This window comes from Esox lucius, chromosome 17, assembly GCF_011004845.1.
Source record: "Esox lucius isolate fEsoLuc1 chromosome 17, fEsoLuc1.pri, whole genome shotgun sequence".
Classification (NCBI taxonomy): domain Eukaryota; kingdom Metazoa; phylum Chordata; class Actinopteri; order Esociformes; family Esocidae; genus Esox; species Esox lucius.
The window spans coordinates 40,275,997-40,299,423 of NC_047585.1; the positions used below are offsets into that span (position 1 = coordinate 40,275,997).

At 43.5% G+C, this 23,427-nt stretch overlaps 1 protein-coding gene across 1 annotated transcript in view; it reads right to left on the minus strand.

The window, feature by feature from the left end:
• Positions 1-1,188: 1,188 nt before the first annotated feature.
• Positions 1,189-23,427, minus strand: part of LOC105024793 (copine-9) — a 120,636-nt gene continuing 98,397 nt past the window's right edge. Inside the window, exons 18-20 of the mRNA XM_020055335.2 lie at positions 16,983-17,085; positions 16,051-16,108; positions 1,189-1,608 (exon numbers count right to left, since the gene is read on the minus strand). Coding sequence (XP_019910894.2) covers positions 1,283-1,608; positions 16,051-16,108; positions 16,983-17,085 — 487 coding nt within the window. The 3' untranslated portion in view covers positions 1,189-1,282. The remainder of the gene's footprint in view (positions 1,609-16,050; positions 16,109-16,982; positions 17,086-23,427) is intronic.

Consider the following 23,427-nt stretch of genomic DNA (forward strand, 5'->3'; position numbering starts at 1 on the left):
TTGTGATCAAGGAGCTTGACTGTAGAGTTTGAAAGAAGGAGCAGGTTTCATCACCATCGATCAATATTCAAATGCCCGGCAAAAAGCTAGGAAAAGTTACAATTTGGAATGAAAAAAAACTGTGGTACATTCAGAGCAGTGCTTGGGTCAGAAATAAGCTGTGCAGTGAAAGGAGTTGGACTTCAGACATTGTATGGTGGTTGAAAAGAAATGGTGGTGCTGAAGGTAATTCAAATTATATGTTTAATCTCAAGCCCATTTCAAATGTATGACCCTTCATTTTGAATATCATGGCAGTTCTCTCTAATGGACTATGTGCTATGCTAGGTATCAGGCCCTTATGACAAAAGTTAAGTAATTTAAATATTTACACATCCTGCCATGGATTTTCTTTTCTGATCTGAAACAGACGTTTTTACAGACAATCATTTATGACATATAAACATTTCAATACGTGGGTTATATCAGGATTATACAGAACATATTTTTCCATGAGGCAACGTAAACAGTGGCTAAAATATTCAAGTTTGTACATACATATAGTGGGGACTGGCATAGCACAGTATACTCACTATTCATTGACTCCCCTAGACAAGAAATCAATGCAGTCAATCCAAAAGAAATGATGTAAACACACATGAACAAAGTGACTGCAGATGCCAAGGCAACGTACAGAACCGTACAGAGATGCCGTCTTCTGTCAACCTTTTCTGAAGAAACTCGACCCAAAGGCGTCCAGAAATACCCTGAGAAGAAACGTTCAATTGTTTTGTTTAACAACCAATTGTCCAACATTCTTCACTTTGTACATTGTCATTATACATATGGAAAATTGGCCACAGATTGATCGAAGTAGCGTACAGCCGTGGCCAGTGTGTTTCTGTTTTGGACGACGAAAAGATGTGGGGATGAAACACACATTGCATGCGGAGCTAGTGATTCCTAGGAAAAAATCGGAACATTAACTGCTCATTCTGTCCGTCGAAAAAAGTCCACAAATTCTTGCTTTTTCCGAAAGTTTAATGCAAACCAGTTCCTGATCCTCGCAGAAACCATCAGGCTACGGGGGTTCATAGGCGGTTGGCAAACACGGGAGCAGTGCCAACAGATCGCGCTCATAAGGTCAAGCTGCATTTGACCCCTGTTGTTGTTTGGGGAGGTCTGTGTGTGTGTTTGTGTGTGTGTGTGTGTATGTCTATTCAGGTATTGGCTTGAAACTAACATGGTGCAAACTGTGACCCTGAATCCAGGAGCGCCCCCAAACCCCACCCATCGTCCTTTCTCAGATGCGCAGTTTGTTGAGTCCCAGCGAGCCCATCTTGGAGGTGGTAGTGGTGGTGGAGGAGGAGGTCCTGGAGGAGGAGTTGGTGGAAGAGGAGGAGGCGGCCGGCTGAGCGGGCTGAGGTATGATGTTCCTTGTCTTCATGTAGCCCAGCAGCTGCTCTGGGATCTCCGCCAGCACGTCCTTGGCCAGCCGCGCCATGCTCAGCACTTGGTTGCCTTGGCGATCGATGTAGTCCCGGAACGGTACGAACTGCACTATGTCTCGCTCCGCCACGCGGCCCTTGGAGGACACCCTGACCACGTCACCATCCAGCTCCTCCATGGCTACAGGGCACGGACAGAGATGGAGTCAGAGGCAGGACAGTCAGAGACAGAGTCTGTGGTGGACCCGTGTGGCAGAGGCAGAGACAGATGGAAAATGAGGCCTGCTGTTACCTACCTGGCTACCTGCCAAACTTTTTCGAATTTACTCGATATAAACTAATTGGTCAAAATTCTATTTTAGAGTTTTACCAACGCAATATTTATCTGTTGACCTCTTACCCAACTTTTCTACACCGGGACTCTTTTTGGACATAATTAACAGAACTACTCACCCCTGAACACCCGAGGCTAAGTATCATTACAATGCCTTTTCACTGTAATTGTTGTAGCAACAACACGGAGGAGAATGTTCGTCTTAAGTTAAAGATAGCAGAGTTAGAGGCTCGGCTTCTGACGCAAATGCCAGGCAAGGATTATGCTAGTGTAGAAATAGAAAAATCTGCGTCAGTGCCACCAGGTAGAAACGATAGTTTTGTTAGCCCCCCGGCACAGCTCCTGCAGCCGGGCAATAACTTTCTCTTGGTCACTGGGAAGAAATGCCGTCGACCAGTTAAACCTGAATCGTTGCTAAAACCAACTGAGACTTTGAACAGGTTTTCCCCACTGGAGTCGGAGTCAAGACCCGAGCCGTCTTCGGAGGGGAATGGTCGGCAGGCATGTTCTACCGGTGGACTTGAAAAACTGAAAACTTTAGTCATTGGCGATTCCATCACACGCAGTATTAGACTAAAGAATCAGCCGGCGATCGTACATTGTTTACCGGGGGGCAGAGCCACCGACGTAGCCGCAAATCTGGGGTTGGTGCTAGCGAAGTCTAAAACTGGCAAGTATAGAGAGTACAGAGATATTGTTATCCACGTTGGCACCAACGATGTTAGGATGAAACAGTCAGAGGTTACGAAGCAGAACATAGCATCAGCGTGTAAATTAGCTAGAAAGATGTGTCGGCATCGAGTAATTGTCTCTGGCCCCCTCCCAGCTAGGGGTGGTGACGAGCTCTACAGCAGACTTGCGCAACTCAATCGCTGGCTGAAAACGGAGTTCTGCCCGTCGCAGGAGGTAGAGTTTGTAGATAACTGGCCTTCTTTTTGGGCCTCTCCCAGAAATAGGGCCAGGCCTGATCTGCTGAGGAGCGACGGACTCCATCCTAGCTGGAGTGGTGCTCTTCTTTTGTCTAGGAACATTGACAGGAGTCTCACTCCTATAGCTTTAACATGAGATAGGGTGCAGGTCAGGCTGCAGGCTGTTAGCCAGCCTGCTAGCATAGTGGAGTCTGTCAATAGCATAGCCAGAGTAGTTAGTACAGCTTTACCTATTGCCACTGTGACTCGTTCCAGGCTGAGAAAAGTTAAACAAGGTAGTGCTAACAAAAACAACCTTATTAAGATAAAGCCTTCCTCCACCTCGGTCAAAAATAATTGTATCACTTCGCATCTCAAAATGGGACTCCTAAATATTAGATCTCTTGCTCCAAAGGCAGTTGCGGTAAATGAATTAATCTCTGATCATAAACTAGATGCTATTGGTTTATGTGAAACGTGGCTAAAGCCTAAAGAATTCACTGCCTTAAATGAGGCCTCTCCTCCTGGCTATACTAGTGATCATATCCCTCGTGCATCCCGAAAAGGAGGGGGTGTCGCTAATATTTATGACAGTAAATATAAACTTACTCGCAAACATATCACAGAGTTTCATTCTTTCGAAGTTTTACTCATGAAAGTTAACCAGGCCGATAAATCATTTTACATAGCTACTATTTATAGGCCCCCCGGGCCATACACATTGTTCCTCAATGAGTTTCCAGAATTCTTGTCTAACCTTGTAGTCATGGCAGATAGTATTCTAATTTTTGGCGATTTCAATATCCATATGGAAAACCCCCATGATCCTCTTCAAAAAGCCTTTCAAGCCATAATCGACTCAATGAGTTTCATCCAACATGTCTCAGGTCCAACACATTGCCACAATCATACCTTAGATTTAGTCCTGTCACGAGAAATAGATATTGTAGATCTAATAATTTACCCCCAAAATCCTGGATTATCGGATCACTGTCTTATTACATTTACCGTTAAAACAAGAAATTCACTTGCCCCCCAAACAATGAGTTTCAAAAGCCGTACTATAAATTCTCGGATTACAAATAAATTCCTTGATATTCTTACTAGTTCGCTCTTAAATGACAGAGTAAATAAATCTGTAAACGATCAAATCGAGGATCTAAACTCAATACTGCGAAATACATTAGACATAGTTGCACCACTAAAAACTAAAGAAATACGCAACAAGAAACTTGCTCCTTGGTACACCGACAATACTAGAGCACTTAAGCAAGCCTCCAGAAAATTGGAGCGAAAGTGGCGCTCCACCAAGTTGGAAGTATCCAGACTAGCCTGGATAGACAGTACAGTACAATACCGAAAATCACTCACGTCTGCTCGATCAGCTTATTTCTCCAACCTGATTGAGGCGAACAAAAACAATCCAAAATTTCTCTTTGATACAGTTGCAAAGTTAACAAAAAAGCAAAGCTTAGCATGTGAAGTGGGTCTTCACTTTAGTTGTAATGAATACATGAACTACTTTGATGAAAAGATCGTCACCATTAGAAAACAAATAACTGAATCCCTAAATAGTTATGGTCCTAAAAATCTCGGTTGTCCGGAAAATTTCCGGAGCCTCCCTGATCAGGTGTCAATGGGGACACTTGAGTTTTTTGAAACCGTATCGCTCGACACATTTACAAAATTTGTAATGAGTTCTAAACCCACAAACTCTCAGCTAGACCCGATTCCTACAAAATTACTTAAGGAGTTATTTCCTGTGCTAGGTCAGCCAATGCTGAACATACCAAACTCACTAAAAATTGCGGAAATTAAGCCTCTTCTAAAAAAATCTAATCTAGATCCCGACATATTAAACAATTATAGGCCAATATCGAACCTCCCGTTCCTCTCAAAAATCTTAGAAAAATGTGTTTCCCAACAACTGAATGCCTTCCTAAAGACAAAAAACATTTATGAAATATTCCAGTCTGGTTTTAGATCCCATCATAGTACTGAGACTGCACTCGTGAAGGTAACAAATGACCTTCTAATGGCCTCAGACAAAGGTTCCGCATCCGTCCTGTTGCTTCTTGATCTTAGTGCTGCTTTTGACACTATTGATCACTCCCTTCTCTTAGAGAGACTGGAAACCAATATTGGGCTACGTGGACATGTTCTAGCCTGGTTTAAATCTTATTTATCTGAAAGATATCAGTTCGTTAGTGTGGATGGCATATCCTCTGACAAGTCAAAGGTATGCTTTGGAGTTCCTCAAGGCTCGGTTCTGGGCCCATTACTTTTCTCACTATACATGCTCCCTCTGGGCGATGTAATCCGAAATCACAATATTAACTTTCACTGTTATGCTGATGACACACAGTTATATATTTCAATGAAGCATGGAGAAGCCCCTAAATTAGCTATTTTGGAAGCATGCGTTTCAGATATTAGGAAGTGGATGACAGAGAATTTCTTGCTCTTAAACTCAAATAAAACAGAAATGCTCCTTTTAGGACCCAAAAAACAAATAGCGTTGTTAGCAGATCTCACTGTGAACCTCGACGGCTGCATGGTCGTATCCCAAAAAACTGTAAAAAACCTTGGCGTTACCCTTGACCCTGACCTCTCCTTTGAAGAACATATAAAATATGTCTCAAGAGTTGCTTATTTTCATCTTCGAAACATCGCAAAAATTAGAAACTTCCTATCAAAAACTGATGCAGAAAAATTAATCCATGCTTTCGTTACTTCTAGATTAGATTACTGCAATGCTCTTATCTCTGGTTATCCAGACAAATTAATAAATAAACTTCAATTAGTGCTGCACACAGCTGCTAGAATCCTAACTAGAACAAAAAAATTTGAACACATTACTCCTGTCCTGGCATCCTTACATTGGCTGCCTGTTAGGGTTAGGGCTGATTTTAAGGTTTTACTCTTAACCTATAAATCAATACATGGACTTGCTCCTACTTACCTTGCTGAAATGATCCAGCCATATATACCTACACGTAACCTTAGATCGCAAGACGCAGGCCTTTTAATTGTACCTAGAATTTCTAAACAAACAATTGGCGGCAGGGCCTTTTCTCATAGAGCTCCACTCCTGTGGAATGATCTGCCAATTAAGGTTAGAAATGCAAACTCAGTGCAAACTTTCAAGTGTCTACTAAAAACTCATCTCTACAGCACGGTTTATAATTAGGTGTAGCCTGGCCCGGGGGCGTGAAGGTGACCAGTAGGCTTGATACTGTCCACCCTTGCTGTCTTGCCAGGTGGGCTCTCGTCGCCACTGGGATGCCCTCCCTCCAATGCCCTTCGGGGGAAGAGTCACTGGCTTGTTGTTGGTTCTCTATTGCGCACTTGTGCAGTTGGGCTGTACGCTCCTAGCAATACTCGGCCCTCATTCAGGGGGGTTGCGGTTGGTGGGTGTCCCTTTGGTTGATGCCTGGCAATGTGGTTGGATTGATTTCCTGCCTGTTGGGCCCTGTCCGGGGCCTCCCCCGGGTAGGGCCACAGTGTCACCGGACCCCCCCGTCTCAGTTTCCAAGGTGTTACGCTGCTATATTATTGTGCTGGGGGACATGAGGGATGTACTACTAACTTTTCTCAGTTTCCTCCAATTTTAAATTTTAGAAGGAGATGAGGTCCTGGTCCACACCTGCGGATTACCTGGTTTGGGGGGACCGTTGCTGTTCCTGTCCTTGTCCACCTGGTCATACTTCTGACCTAGTCTAAAATCAAATATACTCTGGATTTAGCCAAGAGAAATTTATTTATTATTCCAATTGGACTCTTAATATCTCACCCGGCACAGCCAGAAGAGGACTGGTCACCCCTCTGAGCCTGGGTCCTCTCTAGGTTTCTTCCTAAAATTCGACCTTCTTAGGGAGTTTTTCCTAGCCACTGAAATTCAACACTACTGTTGTTTGCTCCTTGGGGTTTAAGGCCGGGTGTCTCTGTAAAGCACTTTGTGACAACTGCTGTTGTAAAAAGCGCTTTATAAATAAATTTTGATTGATTGATTGATTGATGGAGAGAGTCAAAGAATGACGAAGAGACAGGGAAAGGAGTCGGGGGGGGGGGGTGCATTGACGGACAGAGTCAGAGGCAGACTGTCAGAGTCAGAGGCAGACTGTCAGAGTCAGAGGCAGACAGCCAGAGACAGAGTCAGAAAGAGTCCCAGACAGAGTCAGAGACAGACAGTCGGAGACAGAGTCAGAGGCAGACAGTCGGAGACAGAGTCAGAGGCAGATAGTCAGAGACAGAGTCAGAATCAGAGACAGAGTCAGAGGCAGATAGTCAGAGACAGAGTCAGAATCAGAGACAGAGTCAGAGGCAGATAGTCAGAGACAGAGTCCGAATCAGAGACAGAGTCTGGCTGTATCTGTGGGTCTTTACCATTAGGACCCCAGAAAGCACGCCTTGGGCTGCATCCCAACACTAATCACCAACGCCCACCCTCCCGCAACACGACCCCTTCAATACCCCTGATGGAGACCTTTCCAGAGCTGTCACCAATACCGCGAGGAAGGAGGCCGGGGTTGGCACACTGTTTGGGACGAGGACTCCAGAGTGGATGGTGAAGGTGTCCCCACAGAGATGCCAGATGGCAGTGGGTTAGAGTAAGGCTGAGACTGGGGAGAAGGATCGGCGGAGGGGTGGGGGGGGGGGCAGCAGGGGGGAGGCAAGGAGGAGGGCCACGTGTCTTGGGTAAACCCGGCATGTGGGGGGCATCCCCTGAGTCACAGGGACTTATACAGAGCCTCCTGCTTCCCTGAATGTCACAGGCACACACACACAAATGCACACGCGCACACAGGCAGGGTGCACACACACACACACACACACACACACACACACACTGTCCCGTGAATATCGCACACGACACATACAGTATGCAACCACAAGAGTGCTTATGAGCACACACACTCTTTCTCACTCCAAATCACACTCTTTCTCACTCCATATCACACACTCTTTCTCTCTCCAAATCACACACTCTTTCTCTCCATATCACACACTCATCCTCTATCCATATCACACACAATGTTTTCCTCCATATCACACACTCTTTCTCACTCCAAATCACACTCTTTCTCTCTCCAAATCACACACTCTTTCTCTCTCCAAATCACACACTCTTTCTCTCCATATCACACACTCATCCTCTATCCATATCACACACAATGTTTTCCTCCATATCTCACACTCTTCCTTACTCAATATCAAACATATACACACACACACACACACATTGTGTGTTAGTTTTAGTTTTGTTATACCTTAATTACTTATAAAAAGTCCTCTGTTCTCCCTGAGCCTGTGTCCTCCCTCCTTTTGCGATGTTACATCCATCCTACAGATACCTTGGTATTTGGTAAACACGCTGATGATTAGAAATGGGTTCTTTATCAGAACATTTTGTGTCTGTTTGGTAATTAGCTTTTTCAGAGTTGCGGCAGCGTAGAATTAATCACATAATCCACTGGTATAGATCCCCTGTATATACTGTACACAAATGAGCCAAAACATTATGACCAATCTCAGGTGAAAGCAAATAACGTTGATCCTAATAAGGGCACATGTCAAGGTCCAGGTAGATTAGATGGTAAGCAAAGAATCAGTTCTGGTAGTCAATGTGTTGGATGCAGGAGAAATGGGCAGGGGTAAAGACCTGAGCAACTTTGACATGGGCAACATTTTTGTGGCCATCTCTGAAACGGTAAGGCTTGTGGGGTGCTCCCGGTCAGCAGCGGTGAGTACCTACTGACAGTAGTTCAGAGGAGGGACAAACCACAAACTGGTGACAGAGTGTTGGGCGCCCAAGGCTCATCGATGCATGAGGGCACCGAAGGCTTTCAAGTCTGGTCCAAATGGGAATGAGGTTTGGACCACACGGTCTAATGGGGCACAAGTCACAGAACATGTAAATGATGATTACAGGAGGAATGGGTCACAGCACACAGTGCATCACACCCTGGTGCGTATGGGGCTGTGTAGCCACAGATCGGTCAGAGTGCCCGTGATGTGGACCTTGGATCAGTGAAAGAAAGTCGCCTGGTCCGAAACACATGGATGGCCGTATACTGTACGTGTGCCGTTTACCTGGGGAAGTGATGGCAGTTTGACACGTGCCACCTACCTAAACATCGTTGCAGACCAGGCACACCTCTTCATGGCTACGGTATTCCCTGATGGCAGTGGCCTCTTTCAGCAGGATAATGCGCCCTGCACGCATTGCATACATTGTTCTGGAATGTTTTGAGGAACATGATGAAGAGTTTAAAGTGTTGGCCTGGCCTCTAAATTCCCCAGATCTCAATCCAGTTCATCTGTGGGATGTTCTGGACCAACAAGTCCGATCCACAGCAGTTTCACCACGCAACTTACAGGACTTGAAGGAACTGCTGCTAATGTATTGGTGCCAGATACCACAGGACACCTTCAGGGGTCTTGTGGAGTCCATGCCTCCGCGAGTCGGCGCTGTTTCAGCGGCACACAGAGGACCAGCAGCATAATAGGCAGGTGGTCTTATTGTTTCGGCTCATCAGTGTATATTCTGTGCAGAATCTAAAGATACTTCAAAAGTCTGATGCTGTAGTGAATTTGTGATACCATGTTGGTGGGTGTGTGTGTGTGTGTGTGTGTGTATGTGTGTATGTGTGTGTGTGTATGAGAGAGAGTCTGATTGCACAGCCTCCCTGCGGAGAGAAAGAGCTCCCAAGTTCCTTTCTGCTTGAGCAAGAATAGGATTCGAGAGCACAGATTAATCAAACACCCCTTTCTCCAATAGACCATCTAAAAGTTATGCCAATTCCTCGACCGCCGTATACTGAAGCAAACAATCAAGTCATCACTAACACACATGTTGTAGCACTTACATTTCTAAATGTCTTAATACACATTCCCATCCTTCACCCTATCAATCTCTCTCCATCTCTTACGCATACACTCAGAACGTCGTAACCCCACTACAACACACACCAACACGCCACTTCCTTAGGGTAGCCACCCCTGTTTAGTCTCTAATAGGTCCCACAGAGACCCTCCAGTAGTTGGGACTGGAAAAAAGCCCACCTCTTAGCTTCCTTTCCCTAACTATCGCCCGGTATCTTTATTTTGAATAACTCAGCCAGTTAACTTTTGGAATAGGCGTATCACCCGGTAAGAGTGCTTCAGTGTTTCCCCATTCGCTTCGAATGCATCTCGGATTTGTTCTGCTGCTCCCTCACCAGCGCAATGTCTCGGCTGTACAGAACAAACCTGTTCCCTCTGTGTCAGGGAGAGTGCAGACATGCCGTGGTCAAAAAGTGGCCAACGATCCTGGAAGTAGGATGTGCATTCACAAACCAGTTGACCATAACTATGGCTGATTCACATAGGACCCATTTACTATATATAGTGGTCTACTTTCGGCAAATCTGAGGAAAAACTTTAAAGAGAACATATATAGAGTAAATTCCTGAAAAGCAGGTATTCCATAAGGGATTTCAGTCTGTCCCTGAAGGAGATTTTCTTTTTTGCTACTCTTATGTAACCTCTCAGGATTGCCCTTGGCCAGTCATAATCGAGGACCAGGAATGAGAGTGGTGGTTACAGAAGGATGTCTAGACTCTGTCTATCTTTATTACTGTTACCCAAACAACCATGGCAGATATTGAGCACACAGACAACAAACAAAGCCCAGGCTGCCAATCACATCCATGACGACCGGCTCACTATGGTTGACCTCAATACCTGGGCACTGTCCTCCACAGTAAAAAGTGCTGAAAAGTGCTGGCAGTCCTTGGAATCAAAACTAAAAGTATTAAGAGGTTCTAGATGGCAACTTCATCCCCTCAATAAATCTACTGTGAAATGCAACTGTTGCCTGAGCGAATCTCTTTAGAGCACAAAGCAACCAAATGGTGGTGCCAGAATATTTATATACTGTGCACACATGAAAAATGTAATGCGAGCAGCAACAGCTAGAGCCAAAGGTGTCAAAACCTACTGTAACTCAAACCAAGAAGCACTTAACTACCAGGTGAAATTGTTCTTTAAAGCTTGAACATGTTTATACTGGAGCCTTCCAGGGTAGCTGGGATGCTGACCAACATATTTTACAGAACATAAACTGAATCGTTTTTAACATTCAACATGATCTGTTACAACATGATCTGTCACAATTACAACTGTTACAATGCCACCACAAAAACTGGACTAAACATCCCCACAACAGGCAAATTGTGTTACTCAATGCTTGGGAACAGGGATGGTCCTTAGGTATAATGACTCAAATAACTATCTGAACACACCAAGTGGTTCCAATTTTTGTTCTCTATTTTAGTAATTAGCATAGCAGTTCAGACAGGAAACCTGAGTGGTCATTGGTCAGCGACATATCAGCTGATGCCCGGGATCTCTTTCCAATCACGACATCAGATTTCATGCTGAATATTTAATAATCAGGTCACTCACTCAGTCTGATCTGTGCCAGTCTACTTGCATTTGGTTGCCAACCCACCCACCACCCCTGCCTCCAACTGTTTGGTTCTGTATTCCCTTTCTGGGGGGATCAGTACTGCGTACCTTGGTCTTTGTCTATGGGGATTGTTGGTAATGATATAATGGTGCTGATACAGTTATTAGTAGTATCATATACATCATGTGATGGCAATGAGTTACCCCAGAGGAGCAGAACCTAGCGCCAAGACCTGTATAAAATGATTGTGCTGCATATTTCTAATAAAATGTTGGGTTTTGGGTCTGAAATACATAAGTGTTGTAAAGACAGCTTAAGAATTATTTTGTGCTATACCAAACGTCTTTTAAAATGCTGAAGCTCAAGTTAAAACCTTAACAGATCACGGTTCATGACATCTATTATAAAACGTGTTACTTTTCATGCCTCTAATTGGCAGTATTGTTTAACAATTGATGTAGCGGGGACCAATCAATACAAGCGACCAATCTTGTTGAAGGCTGGAGGATTCTATGCCCAGACTGAGCGAGAGGCCAGAGAGAGTCTGTGCCAGTAGGAGATAAGCCCAGGATAAGCCCCCTCCACTGCAGCACAGGGACATAGACATCAATGTTAGTACATTTGGGTTGAATTCGCATGTCTCATGGTCAATGGGATGCATATTCATTGGTGTTGTGCTCCAAGATGATAGCAAACAACCTTTTTAAGCCAGTGAATCTGAAGAGACAATCATACACCAAACACCCGTTAGATACTAAGAAACTAGTGTTTGTATTTATTTACGACGAACAGTATGATTTGTGAAGCCATAAGCACACAGACGAGGGCCGCTACCAAAGCATCGGGCTGCCTCTTACATCTTTGAGACATGGCACATTACGGGAGAGACTTGTCCCAAAGCCGTAGCAATGTGTCAAGCTGTACATGCTGAGGAAATAGCCAGTAAGCTCAAACTAATCGCTCCATCTGACATCACAGTTGCCAGCTGAGTAGATGATACACTGCAAAACACAAAGATTCATCTCATTGATCGTGTACGTAAAAAAAAACTTCAGACGACAACTAGATGAGAGGAATGGCACATCACATGCAGCCCAGATACACTGGTATTTGTCAGATACTGCTATATGGGGAAACTACATGAAGAGATGTTGTTTTTCCACTGCGCTTGAGGGAACAGGCATAGGACAGGATATATATTCAACAAACTTGATTGAAGTTTGCAGGAGGAGGTGACCCAAAGTGGTCTGGTGCTCTAAGCTGCTGTCTCTGGTACAAATACAGCACTCCACTGTAGTGTGGGTTTGACTCCGCCCTGCTGTCTCTGGTACAAATACAGCACTCCACTGTAGTGTGGGTTTGACTCCGCCCTGCTGTCTCTGGTGCAAATACAGCACTCCACTGTAGTGTGGGTTTGACTCCGCCCTGCTGTCTCTGGTACAAATACAGCACTCCACTGTAGTGTGGGTTTGACTCCGCCCTGCGGTCTCTGGTACAAATACAGCACTCCACTGTAGTGTGGGTTGGACTCCACCCTGCTGTCTCTGGTACAAATACAGTACTCTACTGTAGTGTGGGTTTGACTCCGCCCTGCTGTCTCTGGTACAAATACAGCACTCCACTGTAGTGTGGGTTTGACTCCGCCCTGCTGTCTCTGGTACAAATACAGCCCTCCACTGTAGTGTGGGTTTGACTCCGCCCTGCTGTCTCTGGTCCAAATACAGCACTCCACTGTAGTGTGGGTTTGACTCCGCCCTGCTCTCTCTGGTACAAATACAGTACTCTACTGTAGCGTGAGTTCAACTCTGTCCCACTTGTACGTCCCTAACTTTCCTCTGTAAAGCATGAAATGCCCCAGAAATATATCTAAACTGGAAGAAATATGTATATGGAAGAGTTGGAGAAGCATGTGGTGGGTGTGGTGGTTGTGGTGGGTGTGATGGTATGGCGGGAGTGGTTATGGGTGTGGTGGGTGTGATGGTGTGGTGGGTGGGTGTGATGGTGTGGTGGGGGGGTGTCGTGGGTGTGATGGGTGGGTGTGATGGTGTGGTGGGTGGGTGTGGTGGGTGTGATGGTGTGTTGGGTGGGTGTGATGGTGTGTTGGGTGGGTGTGATCTGTGTGGGGGTTGTGGTGGGTAAACATAATGAGCTGAAGGTACAGTACTCGCTGTCTGCTTGAAGTTGATGATATTTTTTTCACCTTTATTTCAGCTGGTAGGTACGACTAAGAATACATTCTCATTTTCAGCAATGGCCCGGTGGCAGTTTTGGGTTGATGGCTGTGCTCGGGGGGACAGATGGGGACAGAAAAACAGATTTTACCCACCTTGCTTTCAAGGCCCCTGACAGTGAGCTTAGCGGTGTGTTTCTAACGGCAATAAAAAACTGTTAACTCAGGGTACACCTTGTAAATGAGCATGAATCACTGAGTTTGACAGATGGACACAGGAAACAGTAGCCCTCTGCAGAATGCCTACTCATCCAAAATGGATGGAAAGCCTGGTCTACGTGGCAGATATTTTGATCAAGGGGCTACACTTGTTCCACACCCAGTACCAACAGCATGTAATTGACCAACAAAGTTGAGGGGTTTGTGATGAAACTGGAGTAACGGGACACGTATCAGAAGGAGGGTGGCGTGAACATGTTCACTGGACCCCATGGGTTTATGGAGGAGAAAGAATTTAACCTGGACTAAGCGCCAACACCAAGGATCAGTGCAGCTTCATCTGGACCCCTCTGATAACTACATAATAGTTATGATTCAAGGGCCATCACCATCGATCTGCCCTGTACATCCTGGTTGAGCTCCCTCTGTGTCCACAAATCAACTGGAACAACGGATCTGCTGTCTGGAAGGTTTCACATTTACTGATTATACAGTGTATGAGTCAAAAGGAGTCCGCTGTTACACTGTAACACACCAGTGTAACACACCAGTGTAACAGGGGCGTCAGGAGTGTCTGGAGTGTCTGGAGTGTCAGGAGTGTCAGGAGTGTCTGGAGTGCCTGGAGTGTCAGGAGTGTCTGGAGTGTCAGGAGTGTCTGGAGTACAGAGGATATGGCTATTGATTCCTGAAGGAGCTCCCAGCCATCTCTGGTCTGTCAGCAGAGTTTGTCAATCAGCACAAATACCGTGGCACTTTCTTTGACAGAAAACTCAGTTTCTAATTTGGATGCTGTCTAACAAGTTTAACCATTGTTACTAACACAACCTGACTCCTCCCACCTGTATCTACACCTGACTCCTCCCACGTGTGGCTACACCTGACTCCTCCCACTTGTATCTACACCTGACTGACTCCTCCCACCTGTATTATTAACTACTCATAAGTAAGGTGCCAAACATTTTGAGGGACTCCGTGTTTAAGACTAAAAGGGCAAAACACTCTTATCTCAGCTTTCATTACTCTTTTTAATAAGCTGTACTGGTGTTGTGCACATATGGTTGTTTAGACAATTTTTTTGTTATTATTCTCTCCTGCATGTGAGGTTTTCATATATTCCTGATTTTATACACTGCACTTCAACATTAATTGCCCCCTGGGGACGATGAAGACTCCAGCCATGTTGAGGATGAAGGCCTTAACACAACCCAGTGCTTTCCAGTATCAGCACAACATTTCACCCAAATAGATGAGGTGGGGTTCCGGCCAAAATGTTTAGGAATCTCTGCTATATAGAACGTTTGATTAATTGTTCTCTATAGAACATTTACACATAAAGAGATATTTTGTTTCTTTGCATGTCAGACCTCATTTCCCACTTTTAGAGCTGAATATTTCATCCAGAAAGTTGTTTTGGTCAAAGCAAATTTTCTGACATTTATGTGGCTGTCGTGTGGCGTGTAAATTAGTGTATACAAAGCAACTTACAGTCCTAAGCACACATTTCCATACTATTCCCCCATGGGAATTAAACCAATAACCCTGGCATGCTTCAATGAATTGGAAAGTATTCCTTACAGCAGCATAGTGGTTCAGAACCATACTTAATCAGTAATTTTCATGTCAAAACAACCCTTATTTGGACCTCTTTAAAAGAAAAAAGTTGTGTTGTGTAAATGTTGCGTTAACATGTTTTGTTTGTGAAGTGTCAATAGCAGAAAGAATGCTAACATCTGTTGACAGAATGGATTTATCTGTGCTATAAGAAACAATGAAACAAGAGGGCAAGATGTGCTGTACAATAAGGGTTGTCCAACATGAGTTGCAGATCTTATGTTCAGTCTCGAGACGTTACACGTCGCCAAGCATGATCCAGGAGCCACATGAGGCTAATGCAATGCAAATGACTCTTTTGGATGAAAGGAAAGGGTGAATACATCCTCTGGAAAGCTCCTGAATGTTTGTAGTAACTCGCCCCCACCCGGCACCCCAGACACACGGAAACCAATATAACTTCTTGGGAGAGAAGGCTTTGGTTCCATCCCTACTTTAACAGCCCCCAAGCCAATCAGGATCAAATCGGTTGTGTTAGGACAGCAGAACGGGCCCGGGTAGCATCTAGCATTTCAGACCAATACTAACAACGGGTGGGACCTCATGGAAAATAACGCGCAAGTTTGGAGGCTTCATAGATACAGTGAGCAGGTTTGTCAGAACTGCCAGAGACAATTTCATGTCCTAGATTTAATTTGTTAGCGAGAGAGAGCAAGTAGGGGATTTTAGCCTGCTCCTAAAACCCTTGGGAAGGAAATTACAGTCGTTCCGTCACAAAGCCTGCTGATCCTCAGTGTCCTTCACAGTCAGATATCTGAATGTAGGTTGTGTTTGACGGAGGATCAAAAGCTGTGAGCTTCCAGAAGGCACCATGCGCTTTACAGGGCCTGAAAAGACCTGTGTTCATTACGTTTTTGAGAGTGGAGTTGTAGCTATCCCTCTTTAGTACACACACACACCCACACACACACCCACACACACACACCTACCGTCAAACTCAGCAGGGCCAACTCCCACGATAATAATCGACATGGGCAGAGCAGCAGCCTATGAGAAAACGGGGGAGAAAGGCACGCACGCAATTTTCTTTCTGCAATGTGAGTTAACACGTCAGTTATGGTGAGTTACAATGTGAGCAATGGTGAATCATGGTGAGTTACATTATGAGATATGGTGAGTAGTGGTGAGTCATGGTGAGTTACATTATGGGATATGGTGAGTAATGGTGAGTCATGGTGAGTTACATTATGAGATATGGTGAGTAGTGGTGAGTCATGGTGAGTTACATTATGAGTTACGGTGAGTTATGGTGAGTCACAATGTGAGGCATGATGAGTCATGATGAGTCATGGTGAGTTATGGTGAGTTACAATGTGTGGTATGGTGAATTATGGTGAGTCATGGTGAGATACAGTGAGTTACAATGTGAGGTATGGTGAGTAGTGGTAAGTCATCTTTAGATATAGTGAGTCATGGTGAGTAATGGTGAGTCATGGTGAGTTACATTATGAGTTACGGTGAGTTATGGTGAGTCACAATGTGAGGCATGATGAGTCATGATGAGTCTTGGTGAGTTATGGTGAGTTATGGTGAGTTACAATGTGTGGTATGGTGAATTATGGTGAGTCATGTTGAGTAATGGTGAGTTACAATGTGAGGTATGGTGAATTATGGTGAGTCATGGTGAGATACAGTGAGTTAGAATGTGAGGTATGGTGTGTTATGGTGAGTCATCTTTAGTTATAGTGAGTCATGGTGAGTTAAGGTGAGTTATGGTGAGTTACAATGTGAGGTATGGTGAATTTTGGTGAGCCATGGTGAGATAGAGTGAGTTAGAATGTGAGGTATGGTGTGTTATGGTGAGTCATCATGAGTCATAGTGAGTGATGGTGAGATAAGGTGAGTTATGGTGAGTACCCACGTTGACCACTGCTTCCTTGGTCTGCACCATGTCTGAAATGACGCCATCCGTGATCATCAGCAGCACAAAATACTGGGATCCATCAGTCACATCTGCAGCACATCTGCACAGAGCAAAACAGGACAGGTTGACATTATTGTGTGTGTGTATGTTTGTGTTTGTTTGTAGGCATGGGCATGCATGTCTGTGTTATATTGTTGCTATATTTTTGCTTTGTATATTTTTTAATGCTTATTGCGTGGAAGTGTGCTATATCACAAGCATTTCATTGTTCAGAATGACGCTATGTTATTCGGTTATATAAACATTTGATAAATAAAATACTTTGACTTTTACTTGAGTGGATTTGTGGGTATTGTGTGTGTGTGTGGAGTTTAAAATTGTCTGTGGCTGGGTTGAAAGTGTGTTTTCTTTTCCAGACCAACCTTATTGAAGTGTGTTGTGTTTTCCAGACTGTTGTAATAGAATTGTGTTGTCTAGACTGTTCACATTCAAACTGTGTTTTCCTGTGCATTCTATGTACTTTTATAGAAGTGTGTTGTGTTATCTAGACGGTTGACAGTAAAAGTCTCAGTTGTTTCTGAATGTGTTGGTGTGTGTCTGGCAGGTAATGGTAAAACTCAGCAGGGCAGATGAAAACCTGCTGGTTATCTGATTGGACGAGGACCCGTTGGCAGACTGTCAAATTGGACGAAGACTCGCTGGCTCACTGTCTGATTGGCTCACACACCATCTAGTCAGAGGGGAAGAGGCACTTTGCCGAGTGCAATCACATCCTTTCCGTGCCTGGTAATTTCACAGTAGTGGGAGTCACACTCTCTCCCTGTTACTTCAGCCTGCCTGTCTGTCTGCCTGTCTATCTTTCTGCCCATCTGTCTGTCTGGATGTCTCTCTCTGTCTGTCTGTCTCTCTGTATGTGGTCTGTACATCTGCATGTCTGTTTGTATGTCTCTCTGTCTGTCTGCCTGTATATCTGCCTGTCTTTGTCTGTCTGAATGCCTGTCTTTGTCTGTCTGAATGCCTGTCTTTGTCTGTCTGTATGCCTGTCTGTCTGTATGTCTGTCTGTCTGTCTGTCTCTCTGTCAGTCTGTCTCTCTGTCTGTCTTTCTGTCTGCCTGTCTCTCTCTCTGTCTGTCTGTCTTTATGTCTGCATGTCTCTCTATCTTTCTGTCTGCATGTCTGTCTGTCTGTCTCTCTGTCTGTCTGCATGTCTCTCTATCTTTCTGTCAGCATGTCTGTCTGTCTGTCTCTCTGTCTGTCTGCATGTCTCTCTATCTTTCTGTCTGCATGTTTGGCTGTCTGTCTGCATGTCTGTCTGTCACTCTGTCCGTATATATGCATGTCTGTCTGTCTGTCTGCCTGTCTCTCTGTCTGTCTGTCTCTCTATCTGTATATATGCATGTCTGTCTGACAGTCTCTCTGTCTGTCTGTTTATTTGCATGTCTGTATGTCTTTCTGTATGTATGTCACTATGTCTGTCTGTCTCTCTCTCTGTCTGTCTCTCTGTATCTCTGTCAGTATATCTGCATGTCTGTCTATCTGTCTGTCTGTCTGTCAATCTGTCTGTCTCTCTGTCTGTCTCTCTGTCTGTCTCTCTGTATCACTGTCCGTATAGCTGCATGTCTGTCTGTCTGTCTGTCTCTCAATTCTATCACTAATCAGGCTGTCCTAAAATCAGTGGGCATTCAGATGGACAGTTTGACCGAGGAGGACAGTAAGCCTCCAAACTAAAAGGAGCTGAGGAGAAAGGAGAGGAGAGTGGAACGCATACAATCACAGAGAAGACGGCCACTCTCCCAAGATACCAGGATTCGTGTCGCATCCTGCTTCATTAGTTTAGCTCTGAGTTTGTAATGTAGGGGTTACATGCCTGTTATTGTCCACTTGCAGAATTCAAGCTTTCCACTGACTACGTGAGCCTCTTCTTCAAGTGTCTTCTTTTCAATCGCTTTTTATTCTGGCTAACAGAGAGAGGAATATTGTTGTTCAAACTTGTGCTCGGTGTGCCCTTCACTGGTTCAAAAGAAAAGGTCTTATACGAAACAAAGAGACTCACAATCTGGTTGCTGGCTTGTTTAAAAAAAAACTGTTCTGCTTTTTGGGTTTCATGTTTGGTTGCAGTATGTAAACGTTTACAGTAAGTAGGCATTTGTTAACTCTGGCCTTCAAAACACACACAAAAGCATCTCCCTATGACATCAGGTGGTGTGGTATATGACCAATATACCACGGTTAAAAGCTGTTCATTGGCGTATCTCGGAGTGCCTGTATACAGTGCTTAGCCGTGGTGTATTGGCCATACACTACAAACCTTGAGATGCTATTACAAACTGGTCACCAACGCAAAACCCAGACTTATTGCTATTGCAAACTGGTCACCAATGCAATTAGAGCAGTGAAAAGCGATGTGATGTTGTACCAGTGTAATACGCACTCCTAAAGCCAAGACTATCAGAATTCAGGACTCGAAACATCCAGTTAATGACGACCTATATTCAATGCAGTGAATCAACATTATGAGTGGGGCATTAGAGGATTACAAGGCCAATGTAAAATGCATGAAACTGGGTTGGAGAAAGATGGAAGAAAATGTCCTTCAATATCTGACTCTCATATGTGTAACCGAATACATGATTTCAGTACACGTCTCTAATACATGACTTCAGTACATGTCTCTAATACATGACTTCAGTACGTCTCTAATACATGACTTCAGGACATGTCTCTAATACATGACTTCAGTACATGTCTCTAATACATGACTTCAATACATGTCTCTAATACATGACTTCAGTACGTCTCTAATACATGACTTCAGGACATGTCTCTAATATATGACTTCAGTACGTCTCTAATACATGACTTCAGTACGTCTCTAATACATGACTTCAGCACATATCTCTAATACATGACTTTACATGTCTCTAATACATGACTTCAATACATATCTCTAATTCATGACTTCAGTACATGTCTCTAATACATGATTTCAGTACATGTCTCTAATATATGACTTCAGTACGTCTCTAATACATGACTTCAGTACGTCTCTAATACATGACTTCAGCACATATCTCTAATACATGACTTCAGTACATACTTCTAATACATGACTTCAGTACATATCTCTAATACATGACTTTACATGTCTCTAATACATGACTTCAATACATGTCTCTAATACATGACTTCAGTACATATCTCTAATTCATGACTTCAGTACATATCTCTAATACATGACTTCAGTACATACTTCTAATACATGACTTCAGTACATATCTCTAATACATGACTTTACATGTCTCTAATACATGACTTCAATACATGTCTCTAATACATGACTTCAGTACATATCTCTAATTCATGACTTCAGTACATATCTCTAATACATGACTTCAGTACATGTCTCTAACACATGACTTCAATACATGTCTCTAACACATGACTTCAATACATGTCTCTAATACATGACTTCAGTACATATCTCTAATTCATGACTTCAGTACATGTCTCTAATACATGACTTCAGTACGTCTCTAATACATGACTTCAGTACATGTCTCTAATACATGACTTCAGTACGTCTCTAATACATGACTTCAGTACATGTCTCTAATACATGACTTCAGTACGTCTCTAATACATGACTTCAATACATGTCTCTAATACATGACTTCAGTACATGTCTCTAATACATGACTTCAGTACATGTCTCTAATACATGACTTCAGTATGTCTCTAATACATGATTTCAGTACACATTGACTCTGATTTCAATAACCAGCAGGTGATGGTGCGGTTTGAGAAAGTCCCATTACATTTAACCAATTTGTAAGACACTCATATCCTGATAAACTTACAGCTATGAGAAGATGCGTTATCTAACTTTTTGTTTCCGTCACATTTGATTTAAATAAGTGAGTCAAACTTGGGATTGAAGAGAAAACCAATTCATAACAGCAGATCTCCGGGAACAGAGTTGGGATCATGCTTAGGTACACTGCATTTTCAACATTTGCCCCGGGCCACAGCTTGGCATTTAACGTTTTATTTTTTGTACTTATTCCAAACAATATCCCTTATCATAACTAGCTGGATTTAATACGTAAACTGTCCCACTGATATGTTTTAAAACTGTAATCCTTATCTAAATCAGGGGGAAAAAAAGGCTAAACTTAGCCTTCAAAATCTCCTCCCCACAAACACCCACAGCTACACGAGCAGACCAGCTCTTAGCCGGAACAAGGAAAGAGACAGAGGAAAGGAGGATAATCCTCTCTTCTGGAAGATCTGAGAAAGACTGAGAGAACAGGAAGTGGACAAGAGAGACAGACAGATAGTAACAGATGAGATGAGAGAAAATAAAAGAGTAGAAACTGATATAAACCGAAAAGAAGAGAATGGAGGATGAAGCCTAAAGGAGAAAACTAGAGATAGCAGAGATCGAAGCAAACAAAACGATAAAGCAGACAGCACAAAGTGGCACGAAGAGGGAAAGTGAGAGAGACACGAAAGAGCGATGAAAATGATAATGTTATTCCTCTCATGCTAATCATCACCTAATTCATCTTTGTCATCATGCTAACAAACAGAGGGCTCTTGAAGTCCTTGAGCCCACATCAAGTCTTGGCACCTGTGTGGTTACACAACAAATCAACCCATGGAAAAGATAGTGACGCACTCACATGTTATAAGAAGATGGCTAGAAGTGAAGGGGGCATAACAGGGCCATTAGAAAATGTTTTTGTGAAATAAGTAACTATTTTTTTAACAAAGATGGACAAAGACAGTCATTTTATGTCACGCAGGTGGGAGGAACTGGATTTTGGGAGAGTCTTCCCAATATAACGACATATGATGCTGGCAGGTGGCCTTGTGTTTAGAGTAAGTCAGTAATTATTTGACAGCAAGCTGAAAACCCGCTCCCAGGATGCTCCCAGGATGTGTTCTCAGTTCTCTGTCACTGCTAATCTGGTAAAGATATACGCTGGTCATGGGCTAGATGTCTGGTCATGAGCTAGATGTCTGGTCATGGGATAAATGTCTGGTCATGGGCTAGATGTCTGGTCATGAGCTAGATGTCTGGTCATGGGATAGATGTCTGGTCATGGGCTAGATGTCTGGTCATAGGATAGATGTCTGGTCATGGGCTAGATGTCTGGTCATGGGCTAGATGTCTGGTCATGGGATAGACGTCTGGTCATGGGATATATGTCCCATATAGATGGGATATATGTCTGGTAAAATAAAATATAGAATAAAATGGAGATCCTTAGGCCAGCAACAGAAATAACCCCATTTGTAGAGTTTGTAGACAAGCCATTTATGTCAGAGACACATTGCCGCCACTGGACAGTGTCTGCGGACACAGATCTGTTTGTACTGATCAAAGAACAAACAGGGCTTCACTGCTCTGCCAGTGTTCGTGTCCAAGCTCCCATGACCACCTTGGAAAAGATATGAGCTAGGAAGACACTGAAAGGGAGGACAAGAAATTCCTTGGCTACAAACTTGAATTGGCACGTGGACGAGTGTGTCCTTCAGATCAATGGTTGTAAACTGATTGCTGGGACATGTCGAGTGACTGGCTGGCAGACTTTGAGCTTTTTCCTCTGCAGACGCAGAAATAACCATTAATGGCCCATATGTCTAGAAAGAAATGCAATTTAGGGCACCAAGATGTACAGTCTGTGTTGAGAGCACGTTAACACAGACTGTCTGTGTACAACTGTGATATAAAGGCTCAGATATCTATCTACTGAACGAGAGGATGTATTCCACCCAGACGATGAAATCCCGTCAGAAATCCAGAAATTGTAAAAAAAAAAAATGGCGGTGCTGCTATTTGTCCTGTAAAAATAAAAATGTACTTTCCTTTTCACGCACACATTATATTTCATATTTTTGTCATTTCTCCAGGATTGATCTAGATCAGTACTTAAAAAGTCTGGATACATTGTAAATAAAGGTCCTGATATGCAGCATTTAAAAGGGTGAAGTGGCAAAGATGAACCAAGTTCCCAGTATTTCCCTGGGTTAGTTGTCTAAGGCAGTAAATAAAGCATGGAATTCCTGATTGCCATGGCTATATGTGGAGATGATGAAGATGCAAGAGAGCCATCCCGACGGCACAGAGGATGAAGGAACAGACTGGAGACCCAAACACTGCAGGTTGAAACCACACATCTTCTGATTGGTTGGTAAGAAAAAAGTAGTGAATTTACGCATGTTTTCTTCCATTTTTCTTGTGTTTACCTTAAAAAAAAACACAATTGATATAAAATGTCTACCCACCCCTGTTAAAATGCCAGGTTCTTGTGATTTAAAGAATGAGACAAAGAGAAATTATGTTCAAACTTTTTCCACCTTTAATGTGACCTATAACGTGAACAATTCAATTGAAAAACAAACTGAAAACTTTGAGGAGAAAAAAATAAAAACAAAT